Source organism: Archocentrus centrarchus, chromosome 14, assembly GCF_007364275.1.
Source record: "Archocentrus centrarchus isolate MPI-CPG fArcCen1 chromosome 14, fArcCen1, whole genome shotgun sequence".
Classification (NCBI taxonomy): domain Eukaryota; kingdom Metazoa; phylum Chordata; class Actinopteri; order Cichliformes; family Cichlidae; genus Archocentrus; species Archocentrus centrarchus.
The window spans coordinates 14802293-14816605 of record NC_044359.1 but is presented as its reverse complement, the minus strand read 5'-3'; the positions used below and the strand labels follow the sequence as shown (position 1 = coordinate 14816605).

At 39.1% G+C, this 14313-nt stretch overlaps 1 protein-coding gene across 2 annotated transcripts in view; it reads right to left on the bottom strand.

Moving 5' to 3' along the window:
- LOC115792458 (glucocorticoid receptor) overlaps positions 1 to 14313 on the bottom strand; it is a 79077-nt gene that overhangs the window by 29751 nt on the left and 35013 nt on the right. Inside the window, exons 3-4 of one of the 2 annotated variants that reach the window (XM_030746992.1) lie at positions 3871 to 4040; positions 2026 to 2052 (exon numbers count right to left, since the gene is read on the bottom strand). In XM_030746992.1, coding sequence (XP_030602852.1) covers positions 2026 to 2052; positions 3871 to 4040 — 197 coding nt within the window. The remainder of the gene's footprint in view (positions 1 to 2025; positions 2053 to 3870; positions 4041 to 14313) is intronic. The other variant, XM_030746993.1, reaches the window with a different exon arrangement.

The window sequence follows — 14313 nt, the reverse complement described above, 5'->3', positions numbered from 1 at the left end:
TCCTAAACCTAATGAACAGCCTGTTTTAATTCATGAATGGTCATACCAAAGAATTTCAAATGGATTGAAGTCCAGATTTTGACTAGGTCACTCGAAAACCTTTGGGTTTTTTTGTTTGTTTTTTTTAGCCATTCAGAGGTAGACTTGTGGGTGTGTTTCAGATAATTGTGCGATTGCGCTTCGGGCCACAAACTGATGGTTGGACATTCTCCTTTTCTGGTAGAGAGCAGAATTCGAGGTTCCATCAATTATGGCAAGTCATCCAGGTCCTGAAGCAGCAAAGCAGGACACTACTACTACCACCACCATGTTTGTTAGTATGATGTTCTTTTTATGAAATGTGTTTTATGCCAGGTGTAACAGGACACAAACCTTCCAAAAGTTCAACTTCTGTCTGGTCAGTCCACAGATTATTTCCCCCAAAGTCTCGGGGATCATTTAAAAACCACATTTTGTATTCGTTCAGATTATCTTTGTCTAATATGAAAATGTATTTGCCACATGTAAGTGTGACAAAATGCAAAATAAAAAAAAAAAGAATAAAGGAAGGGGGCAAATACTTTTTCAAAGCAACTCAATTACCCTGAAAAAGACTTTAAAATAAACTATGGTTAAAAACTGAGAAAAATGAAAACGTGATTTAAATGTCAGAAAGAAATCTGCCACGAACAGATGTGTTCAGTTAGGTCACACTGTATCACTGTCAGCATTTTTTCGACAGCACTGCAAATAAAAGGAAAGCAGTTTAAACGGACCCCTAATGAAGCTCTGCTAACTTTGAGATGACTGCTTTAAACTCTATTTTCAAGTAACTTCTTTACAACAGAAGCATCTGGAAAGTCTTGGTTTTCATTAGCAAGGAATGAACATGGCTGAAAATGACCAGTAAACAGTAAAATATGTTCACAGATCTGATCATACAAACAGGGTCACACACAGCCTCACGCTACAGAGATCCAGGCAGAAGCTGAAAAAGAACTGAAGCTTAAAGTTTTTCCTTTACTGTCCAGGGCATTTTAGGCATTGAGAAAACTAGCACAAAAAGCAGGAATCAGTGCTGCTGTATGATATATTACAGGTGGCAAATGTAATCCAGATATCTTCATAGGAACCACAGAAAGAATGACCTATGAAACTCAAGAGCAATCATATTCTTCATTAAAAATTGATGGTGTAAAGCCAAGATGGCAAGATTGGAGCTGACTGTTGCAGCCATCGCTGATATCACAGAGAGTCACTGCAAACAATGGTGTAAACAGCCATCTGCAGTGTCAAAAATGCCAGATGAATCCCGCTGGAGTCTGGCACGACCCATCAGCAGTGGTTTGTGAAGCCTCTAGCTGAGTTTTTAGCCAATACTAGCACGCAGGGCTAGTGGCTGGTACTGTGAACTCACAGCAAGAAGGTCCTGAGCTTAAACCTGATCAGAAGAAGAAAATCAACTCCTTGATTCTGTGAAGGTATGCCGCCAAATGTTTGGTATTTCTGCTTCAGAATTAACCGAAGCAATATTAAATTACAGTCTGATTAAAATGTGAGAACTGTAAATGTACAGCTTTTAGTTTAGCAGCCCTGAAGAATGCTTGTAAAAGCAGACAAACTCATCAATGGAACAAACACTGTGGGGGTGGGAGTGGGGTGGGGGGTTTCATTTTTGACATCAGATCTCAGGAAGGAATGTGGGCTACATGCAAAAGAACAGGCCTAATAGGAGAAAGCGCGTGATTGCATTTAGGTTTGCAGTGTCAGCTTAGAGGAAGAGAAGATGAGGGGCATTCCAGACAGAAAATGAAGAGTGCAAAAATCATGCTGATTTGAATTACCAAATCAGTGCATTTGCATGCGTTAACAGATAGTTGGCAGAACAGGCTATGCGAGTGTCTAGGCAGATTGGTCAGTGCTGAAGAGGTACAGGGGACATAGGCAAATCATAGATGCTAGAATTTCCATCATTGCCATCACCATCATCATTATCATCATCATCATCATAAAATGCATTATTATTATAAAAGTACATTTATTTACCATCTGTGTTTTGTCGTGCTCTCCATCCTTCCCCATAGAGACAACGACCGGAGAAGGGAGAGGGGGGAAGAAAAACAAAAATGACAGATGTGACTTTCTCAGTGCTACTGTAGGCAGTTATTTTCAAAGTAAAATTGCATTTCATAACGAATGCTTGGCAGTTACACCAGCACCGCATAATAAAAGCTGATATGCTAGATAACCGTTAATCATTATCTTAGTATAATTTGGGAGTAAATATTGTAGCTATCAGGATATAATTCAGCTCATATCAAATGTTCTTGTTTATAATTGCAGTCTATCTGTTGGACATAACTGCTGATGAAATAGTCTAGGAGACCATGAAATGTTTCCATTATAAATTCCATTAACAACCAGACCTGTTTTAATTCTGAAGTGCTGCAGAAGAACAATCCATCTTCACTGTGCCCCCAAATATTCAGAATAATGATTTGCCTAAAGCAAGTCTGGTCACCAGCTATTCTTTCACCAGCAATGTTAGCGACCAATATAGTAAAAACAGACAGAGTGAAAGTATTAAGAAAATGAAAGAAAAGGACGGGGTTATGTTAACTGAGACTTGAAACTTTAGGTGATTAATAGTTTGAGTCATTTCTGTGCATCAATGCCGGGCAAGTGATAAATAGCGAGGCCTTTTTCCAACTATGCTCTACCTTAGTTTAAGAGTGCATGCAATAATCACTTTAAATATGCCTCAGAAAGCCCTTTCTAAGCAACCAATAACACATCTGCAGAGAAGCCTTATAGAAAGACAGGATGGAAAGAAAAACAGAGAGAAGCTCAGAGAGGAATGCATGGCAGAAAAGCCTTTAATGCAAAATACTTTTTGTTAAATGCATTACTGTCCCTCCCTCCAAAGTTTTCAAGACAATTAAATTAAAGACCAAACATTCTGATGCACAAACAATCTATAGAGACGCGTATATGTAAGTTTATGTGTAAACTTACTTTGTATATTTTGCTGGTTGTTTTTGTGCATTTATCAGTATTGGTAGATATAACCACAGCTGAATCTGAGTCCAACTAGCAAGATGTACCTAATAAAGTGTCCAGTGAGTGTGTAAAATGCTTATAAATCTGCATAAAGGTTTGTTTTAATGCTAAGAAGACAACACTCTATGTGGAAATAGAAAGCTGTTTGTTGGTAATTAAAACCACTCGGAAGTGATATCTGATTTGATACATGACAAACAAGAAGGGGAACAAAAGAGGAGGTGGAGAAATACAAGTCATGTATTAAGATTTAAACCCATAAACCCACAAAGGGAAGGCATATATACTCAACGTGCACTCTACTATTCAACTGTGACCCTTAATTTAGAGAAATCATTAAAAAAAACTTTTATGCCTAAAAAAGAGAAGAGATGTTGTGCAGAAGTATCTAGAGTAATAACCTGGTATAAATTTGACCATAATTCATAGTACAAAAGAAAAATATGTTTAAAATGAAAGTTACACACATCTAGTTTTTTTTTTTTTTTTTAATTAAATGAAATTAAATTTTATTTATATAGTACCAAATCACAAACAGTCGCCTCAAGGCACTTTATATTGTAAGGTAAAGACCCTACAATAATTACAGAGAAAACCCAACAACCAAAAGATCCCTATGATCAAGTACTTGGTGACAGTGGGAAGGAAAAACAGCCTTTTAACAGGAAGAAACCTCCAACACAACCAGGCTCAGGAAGAGGCAGTCATCTGCCGCGACCGGTTGGGCAAATATTTTCATATATACAATTATTCAAAGTGAAACTGAGTTTCTAATGTTAATGAGGATAATGTCATGACTGAGGGAGTGGACGCTGATTGTGTGAGACCAACCTTCAACGGCCCTCTTGAAGAAAACCTTGCAGCTGCCACAAGTTACCACCCCATAGTGGCATCCAGAGGCCTCATCTGAACACACCAAACAGATCTTATGAGTCTGCCCGCTGGTCTTGGATTGGCCAGGCACCACGGAGCTGCTGGTCTCTCCTTCTCTGGGTGATGAACTGTAATATGTAGAGAGAGGAAAAGGGGAAAAGATATGTAAAGATCGCTGATCTGCAGTATAGAAATGTTGAGTGCAGATGGCTGGTTCACATCACCTTTTAATGAGTCAAAACTCAGTCATGCAAGTTTCTGAAGATGGATCCCAGATATACATAATATTATGGAGACACAACAAATAAACAAATAAACAAACACTGGCCACTGCTAACAATGAACATTATCTTATTTGCCAATGGGCCTGTGACAGTCAACTTGGAGAACACGAACCAACTCAAATTTTAGAGCGATCAAACAATGCATCCCTTGGCAGAATTTAAACCCTGGTTGTGTTTGCAATGCTCTTCCCAGGCTAACAGGACCAAATGATGATCCAATTAAGCCTATCACTAGCAGCAGCTAGTAGCTACTAGCTCAGTCCAATGCTCTAAATGTGTTACAATACAAACTAAAGAAATGATTAAACTTCTTGGAAAATACACACAGAGACACACACAGAAAGAGCATAAGCTCCAACTAAGAGATTTACAGACGCACCTGAACTGCAATGTGAAGTTTATCTGGTCACCAACACTGATTGCTGTACTGCTGCTGTACTGCAGCTGTACTGCAAACCAAGATTACAGTACCATATTACAGTACCATGTTCGACTGTAATCCACGACAGGAATTTGACCGCATTAAAGGGCTTAAGTCTTCCCTCTGTTGTTTGTTTTGGTAGCACACTGGTTGGAATGTATATGGGTATTATGTAATCTTCTGCTTGCTAAGCCTGATAATGGCTTTGCATTCAGGTCTATAGATATCTTGGCTCTGGTGCTGATGCAGCATCACTCCTCAACTACAACGAAGTGCTTTGCTGCATATTTTCTCCACATGTTCACAAATCAGAACTGGAAAGTGAAGTGGGTTATATAAACGAAACTTGTTTGTGTCCACCTCACAGCTCAGGAGCATCGCCATCCATCTCTCCAAAAAAAGCACAACCCAAATTCACGGTGGCCGGTTCCTCATGGTCACTGGAAAGATGACACTTGCTTATGTAAATTGGACCACAACCAAGGGCAGTAGCACTCATGGATCTTGGAAAACACCCAGCTAAGATGTCTATTCATATCTACGGTGAGCTAGTCAAGATGATTCCCAAGTTCAAATGGCACCAGGATTCAGAATGCAATGCCAGCTTAACCTCTGGTAGCAATCTGAACAAAAATACGCAATCACACAAGTGGGAGTAAAACTAAAAAGAGTATAATATCTTCCCTCGCCAAGTTTTAAATGTTATCACAGATCATACATTTTATTATTTACTGTTCCACTGCACCATGAAAATAAATATGCCGATATATGAGATGCATACCTCAGCCTCAGACCTAGTTGTTTGCATGACTTTAACCTCAATAACTAAGTATGCCTCATTGTGAAACTTAAACCCACAAACTGAAACTCAGCTAAAAGTACAGTAATCGGCTTCAATCATGTAATCAAAATTGGCACGTATATTTTATGTACAGACCAGTATACATACACAACATTGCTTTTCACCTTATTGCTCATTTGATCCTGTACATAGTCCAGATAATGGGCTACATCACAGATTTGGACAGATTATAATAACTGCATGATTACTAATTTTAATTACACGAAATGACAATAGAATGGTTGCTGCCAATGCGGGTTGGCTAACTCCCCAAAGCATTTAACTTTGGGAAATCCCTATATTTATGCCTCAGCTGTGCCAGGGAAACAAAAACCTTCATTATCCCCTTTGGACACAACACAGGAATTTTGGTGGAAAAAATTCATCTTCTGCCTACATAATCTTCTTAGGTAGGAGATGACAGAAAATGAATATTACAGTACAATATATAGCTATAGAAAATGAACTGTTTTAAAATGTCTTTGTGCTTCATCACACTGTCTCTGAACATTTACCAACACACAACTGAAGTGATGAAACAGGTAAACATCTGGCACTGCCATCTAATTTGCTGACAGGTCACTGTCAGTTAGCACAGCATTTAACATCCAACACCAAACATTTCAACAGATACAAACCTGCTCTTTTTTTTTTTAAATGCTGCAGATTTTAATAATGGTACATCTACATAAACTCAAATTAACTTTCTTTCAGTGTGTTTAAACTTTATCTACAACACTGGAGCTCTGCAAATGTTGGCAGACGTCTAGTATGACCTGGCCTTTGGATCCTTAATCTGGAGTAGTAGGCTATATATATATATATAGAATGTTCTCTTTTAACCTCTGTTATGAGGAGTATGACAACCTGCTATGTGCTCAGCTTTCTGTTTCTCTTATTACTTGTCTACTTAAAGCGGCAACTGGCGAAGCTGTGGACATTTATCAGGCAGTGCTTGATCTTTGACTGTGGATTTCTAGGACACTACAATAAAATTTGCCAATGGAGTGGGAGTAGCGATTGACGTTAAACATCAATCTACACTATTTCTTGAAAAAAATTAAAATTTGTAAAAAAAAAAAAAAAGAAAAAAGAAATTCATCTACAGCATTTTACATGGTTTTGCCCAATGAACACTTGTAGCAAGTTTCAAAAGATTCAGACAATAAATGGGGGAATTAATCACTGAAGTTAAACATGAATGCACTGTTTATCTTAAAAAAATTCAAAGATTCATAAAAAAAAAAAAAAACAAGAAGAAAAAAATTGTCTGAAGCATTTTGTAATGTAGAATTGTGTACACTGAATACTCATATCAAGTTGGCTTAGGAATAAGGGAGGAGTAGGGATTAAAGGTAAACACTGATATACAATATTTGTTGAAAATTTCAAAACTTCATTAAAAAATAAATAAAAAAGTCAAAAATCACAAATCTGCCTCCTCTGTTTTACCTAAAGAGTATTCGTGCAAATTTTCAGAAGATTTCAAATATAAATGACCGATGAGTAGCAAATTTAGCAAAAAGCAGACGTACAGACGCTCGGTAACGGCTCAGCTCCACTGACTGTCGTCAAAGACGACAGTAGAGCTAAAAAAAAAAAAAAAAGTTTCTAGAGCAGCAACAGTAATGTTTGCAGTAGCAAAGCTACTAAACAAGTTCAGTTAGGTCATATAAACACAGTGAAGTTTGGAGAACACCGGCATCTCATCCCCCTCCCTCCGCAGCTGAAGTGGATTATCTGCATAAAGACAGTTTAGAGTAGCTACATTTTTTTAAATGATCTTTTTCACTCCTTTGATTCTAAGTTTTAGTATTTAAAAATGTAGTAGACAAAAAAAATGTCACATTCATTCTGGTCTTTCCGGCATGACTCAACTGCTGGTAATGTAAAATGACCACAGGGTGGTGTTTGGATTAAAGATTTATAACTCTCCCCCTACTTGTGCTCCATCTCAGATGCTCCTCCCACAGCTGAGACATCAAGTGTGGCTCTGAGCCATGTAGCAGAGTCAAGCCTCATTAGGAATGCATACTGGACTAGAGCACAGCAGACATATGCACACAGTCAACCACTCTCTCTCTCACACACGCACACACACACACATACACACAGGGTTTGGGGGGGGGGGGTTGAGTAAAAGGCAAGAATAAACACAAAAAGCAGTTGCAGTTCATGGCCCTTTGCTGCGCTTTCATCACCCACATTGCATTTTGTGTGTGTGTGTTTTACTGCATGGACTTTGCTTTATCAGTCTAGGACCTGGTCGTTAAAAAGCAAATGAAAGAAAGAGTAGACTGAGCCATGATGCCATTTTACTTCTGTCTACAACCATCTCTTTGTGTGCACATGTGCGCATGTGTGTGTGTGTGTGTGTACACACGCTAACAATACGTGTCAAAACGGAGAGGCTGTGAGGCAATATTGAGGGCCTTGGCAACAAGGCTAAAAACCACTAACTTAAATTAAAACCTGCTACAACAGAAAGTGTGAGCCAGTAGGATTTTTTTTTTATGAATCCTTAACAATCCTCTCATTCTGTACACCTATTGATGTACAAAGTATTTCAGTACATAACATTTACAAAAATAGCATATGGTGTCCATTGTAAATTATATCCCTTTAAAATGGATGCTGATTTATAAATAATCACATCATATCACATGTTCTTTTAATTTACATCAGTAAAAATAACAATCTTACATGATAAGGCAGTAGAAGACACATAGCAGCATTGGTGACAGTCTTAAGCAAACAAATTGCCCATAGCAACTATGGAGACTGTATGAACTGCACTGACCTGATCTGTCACAGGGGAATCATATAGCAGTAACTACAGTGGGAACTAATGCAAGCCTAGTTTTTCCATTCAGATCAAAGCTTTTTTAGGCTAATGTGTGGGAGCAGAAAGCACGAGGTGCCCATGGGAGAGATGCAGAAAATAAGAGCATCCACAGTGTTGAAGACCGAAGCATATCAAATGTGACTGTAGCTGCTCCCGTTGATAAAATTTCTACATTTTTATGTGGAATTTCCACCTGCAAACAAAAGCTGTTTAGATATAATATAAATAACAAATCCTGAAAAGAATTCTTGACACAAAGCACAGTCAGAATCTGAGATCTGCTGTGTCCCAAAAGCCCCAGGCTCTGGAAAAAAGGAAGTCTGACAGTTTCACATACGGTGGCCTTAAGTTGGTTATAGCAGAAAAGGAAATGTGGCCTGTAGCCCTCGTCTAGGAATCATAAGTCCATGTAGTAAAATAACAAAACAGTAAGTCTGTTCTCCATTTTTTAAGTCATTGTGCAATTTTACCGTTTTACTGTACTCTTCCCCTGCTGCCTCTTGCTACTCTCACTTCCTCACTCTCATCACATCCGTCTCTCACCCACTCCCTCTTCCTTTCTCAATGCTCATCCCCCTACTCGCCCCATCCTCTCACCCTGCCTCATTCGCCAAATTATATAATATTTGTATTACTGCCACTGGGGCAAACGTCTCCCAGCCCCACCCCAACCCGGCCTCGTGGCCAATCCAGAGTCACTACTTGCAGAGAGTGTGGAGGAGGTCAGGCGAGTCATGGGATTATCCAACTCACTTACCCGCAGATGGGAATACATAGCATATGTGTGTGTTTTCAGTGTGTATCATTAATAGGAAACTTGCATGTGTGCACGCCTGTGTGTGTTTGTTAATTTGATCTTCAAATTACTGAGCGGAGTCTTTGGTTGCTAGAGAGGAGCACAGTTGTAAAGTTACCCTTGTTTCCAAAATCGTCATGTGACTGTGTGATTTCTCCCTCTTGTCTTCTCCCCTTTTTCCTCTCGCTAAACACCGCTCACCCACCATTCTCATATTTGAATGTCTACATGTCCTACGCACCGCTGTCATTTCAATCATCATTTCATTGTATCAGTGAACACTTGTTCGCAACTATCCTCACAAAGCGTTTGCCTCTTTGAAGCGGACGTGAAATAGATGTGAGCCTCTAGATGTGAGACTCGCTAGAAAAATGAAAGCATGACCGTTTCTTCAAATGTTGCATTTATACTTCCCTGAAAAGGTCCTTGTGACATCTGGGACTGCAGACTTTAAAAAGCAACGTGTAAAGGTGCCGTAGAGGTACAAAGCTTTTAGAGAAACAGACACTGAAAATATCCCTTCTCACCTTTAACCAAGGACTGTTGGACTATATTCACCTTAATTTCACCCAAAACCACAGAGAATGCCAAGTGAAAATGAAGTCTTAACTATTCTGACATGAACACGACTTTTTCTTAAAACCCTACTCAGCAAATTGTCCATCATTCTGAGGATGGTTTATGAATGAAGTTCAAAGGGAGAGCACAGAAATGACGGTGCAAATAAACAAGTACCTCACGCTAACACTTTGACTTCCTCTCACATGTAGCAACCGCTTGTGCCATCCCATTGCTATTGCGTGTTCTCCTCCACTTCCCTCTATGCTTCCCTGCTCAAAAATACACCAGACACAGCTCATAAAGAATCATTAGCAAAGTGGACACAATGACATCTCATTAGCACTAATTTCCACCGTAGTGGGCAGTGAACCGGGGAATTTTTAATTCAGATTCAGAACTAAATGAGTTACTTCAACCTGTTCTGTCGCCTCTTTTCATCGAGAATGAACACAGTTTATTCCTTTAATATGCACAATGTGATTAGGGCTGCTCATCAGGGATGTAAAGACAATGCAAAGCACTGCACCACAACTTCACACATTAACATAACTTTAGAAAGTGGTTCTTTTTAGAAGCTCTGGAGACAAGCAGACAAGAAGAGATTTAAAGTTATGAATGACCTGATTCAGAGCTGCAAAATACTTTAACGTTGAAGGGTCTTTTTTTTTTCTCTCAGTAGCTTAATGGTTTTGATTTTCTGCAGCTTCAGAAATTTATGATATGCTGTTACATTGGGAAAACAGATAACTGCCCCATCTAAAAGCTGTTTATGAAACCCGATAAGGAATATTCAACATCACGTTTAATGGTAGCTACAAGTTTACTGGTTTAATCCGCTATCTGGCCACTTCATTAGGTCTAACTGCTCAGATATCTAATCAGCCAATCACATGGCAGCGATCCTTTGCGTTTAAGCATGTAGTAATAGTCAAGATGACCTGCTGAAGTTCAGTTTCACAATGAGGAAGAAAGGTGATTTCAGTTACTTTGAATGTGGCACGGTTGTTGGTGCCAGATGAGCTGGGCTGTGCATTTCAGAAACTGCTGATATGCTGGGATTTTCCCACACAGCTATTTCTAGAGATTACAGCAAATGGTCCATCAAAGATAAAATATCCAGTGAGCAGCAGTTCTTTGAGCAAAAAAAGGCCTTGATGATGCCAGAGAAGATTGGCCAGACTGCTTTGAGCTGATAGGAAGGCAATAGTTAGTCAAATAACTACTTAATACAACTAAGGTGCGCAGAAGAGCAGCTCTGAACACTTGAAGCAGATGGGCTACAGCAGCAAAAGAGCACACGAGTTCCACTCCTGTCAGCTAAGAACATGAAACTGAGGCTATAGTTCACAGTAGCTCAACAAAATTGCACAAGACAAAAAGCGTTGCCTGTTCTGATGAGTCTAAACTTCTGTTTCCACATTTTGTTTGTTTGGATTGTAGGATCAGCAGTTGATGCAAACAGCATGAAAGCATGGATGCACCCTGCTTTGTATCAACAGTTCAGGCTGCTGCTAGTGCTGTAATGGTATGGAAATATTTTCTTGGCACATTTTGGGCCAGCCTGTACAGCCTACCTGTTTATTGATGCTGCCCATGTCCATCCCTTAATGACCACAGTATATCCATCTTCCAGCAGGATAACATACCATGTCACAAAGCTCATATCATCTCAAACTTGCTTCTTGAACATGACAATGAGTTCTCTGTACTCAAATGGCCTCCACAGTCACCAGATCTCAATCCAACAGAGCACCTCTGGGATGTGGTGGAACAGGAAATTCACATCATGGATGCACAAATCTGCAGGAACTGTGTGATGCTATCATGTCAGTATGGACCAAAATGTGTGAGGAATGTTTCCAGTAACTTGTTGAATCTGTGCCACGAAGAATTAAAGCAATTCTGAAGGCAAAAGGGGGCTCGACCCACTACTAGCCAAGTGTAACTAATAAAGTGGACTGTGAATTTATAATGACAGCAGCTTACACGTATCAATATTGGGGATACTTGTTTATTGCAGATTCTTGGCTTGATTGAGACAATGTGTTATTTAGGGTTGATTTGAGTTTTATTCCATTTTTATGAGACCTCTAATGGGGGCTATTCTTTCCATATTTCTGCTAATCCATGCATCCCAGCAACTAATCCCTGCTAAATGGTTAAAAAAAAAAATCTCAAACTTAAAACATAATAAAATTAATCTTGTTAATTTCAAATTCTTTTCACCATTTCTCTTGTACTTTATCAGCCACAGATACTGATGCAGGAGGCAGTGCCCCACTTCCGTTACACAGTTAGCAAAGACAAGTGTAGCTAATCAAAGCTAAGAGTCAAACTGCAAAGTGTGTTGACAGTAAGACCCAAAGTAAGGCCCTTTATCACTTTGATGTACAAGATAATTTGCAGAACAGAGGAGAGCAGCTGAAAGCAGTCAGACGAGAGACAAAACTTCTACTGTTCCTCTCTGAAAAGGGCATGGTTTAGGCTAGATGAGGTCACATGCTAAATCCCTGGAGAGAAGTTATGCTGTATTGGAATGTGGAGCTTTACAGGAAATTGGGCCACTTGGTGTGGACCACAGGGAGCAAAATGAAGGGCAATGGCACAATCTTCCAAGTTTATTCCAGTTTGAAATCCAGATGATCCACTTTGTCAGACCAGTGGCGTGTTAGAAAAGGAATATTCACATTTTTGTAAATACATACAAATATTCAGATATTTTAAAATATTGCCAGAAAAAGAATAGTGACTGATTTGCTGATAAGCATAAATTCCAACTAGAATGGAATATCTTAACTACAACCACTCACTCTTCTCCTTTTCCCATGTCTTTAGCTGCTCTAGTTTATTCATTTCAAAGTATTATAAACGTCTTTACAATGAATTATAATAAAGTACATTTTCTAGCCATCAGAACTAAAATGTTCTCACCTTTGCTGAGGCCAAATGGTCTGCTCTAAAGTCTCAACAATAAATGCTCGTCGTTTTTTGAAGCACACCTTTGACCAAAACCTGATTAATAAAATAATGAGGATGACAGGATGATTTTAACACTACTGGAATAAATCCTGTGTGTTGCACAGCCTTATCACAACACAAGTGTGCGTGTGTGTGTGTGTGTGTGTACGTGTACATGTGTGTGTGTGTGTGTGTGTGTGCACGCACGCAGAGACCCTCCAATTGCTCCCTGCAGATTCAATTTACCGCTGACACATTGTGTGTCTTAAATCAGATAGATGGCCAAGGCCTCAGGGTGCACAGCATTTCCCCTCGTCCTCTTATGTAATTAGCCTTCATTTAGGACTTTACCGCTTCGGCCTCAGAAGAAAGCCTTCTCTCTCCTTTCACACACCTTTTCCTCTTTCTCACTCGCAACAGCAGTTTGACAGGAAAGACACTTTTCCTCTCACCGATTCATGACTCATTACCATGATTAACACTATTTTTAACAATTATGTCAGAAGTGCAGACAAAAAAAATATGAAAAGGGCAACAGTACGTGTTTCCTTATTATACCACTTTTCCTTTTAAAACATAAGCAGCATTAAGAAATCAGCAGTTATGTAAAAGAATATTTATAGCAAATAAATATTTATTACTGCATAAACATGAAGGCCTACAGAATGATGCAAGCATTCTACTGATTCCTTGAATTGGCCGGGACAATGTTTTTCTCTTTACAACAAAAGAAATAATAATAATGTTGGAATAAAAAAAAAAACCCAAACACATTTTCTCAGAATATTACTTTAGTATTAAAAATAAAGAATAGGTGGACTAAGCATGAGATTACAACATATTCCAAGATGACAATGCCAGGATTCATCACGTTCACACTGAGAAAGAGCGCCTCAGGGAATATGACACATCGTTTTCTTTTTCTTTTTTAACTATTTCATTATGGAACACAGTACTAAAAAAACAAGGCAAAGTGTGGAGATGAAGCACTGAAACAGAGACAAGGAAGGAAACAAAAGAAAAAGAACAAAATACATATTTGTATGCTTCGCATTGTGTGGTTTTGTAGCCACGTGAGGCTCTAGTCATGACAAACAGTGATATAATTGAGAGGAAAAATAAATTAATAATAATAACACATTTGCTTGGCAAGCACAAGGTTGCTGCTTTGGGCTTTTGGTCAGGAAGCTGGCAAATAAAACATGCGGCGCTACCTGCTGTAGCGCCCCCTTGTGACAAGGGAGCAGCTGACAGTAGTTTTCTTTATGTGCACTTATAGAAGAGAAATAGAAATAATGAAGGAAGGTACTGTAGTGGGAGCTGGGAAACTGTCTGTCACGACCTTCTGACACCAGGGATGGCTCGGGATGAACCTCATTAGGAGCACTCGGGGGGGGGGCATGCTGGGGTAGACTTTACTCAGCGGTCCGACTCTCTCATCATCAATTCAAGACCTTGGTGAAAAATGCAACTCTGGATGAAAATAAATGTTGTAGCACTGCATAAGCTTAGAAACAACCCTGAACCCATCATCAAAAGTAAAGGTGGTCCAATGAAATACTAGAGTGTTTTTTGGCCAGACAGTGCATATAAATGCAGCAGAAGTTGAAAGTCCAATATCACTTCAGTGTCTGTCCTGGCACACCACATTAAAATAGGTTTATGCTTCTAAAACCAAAGAAAGAGATGGCAATA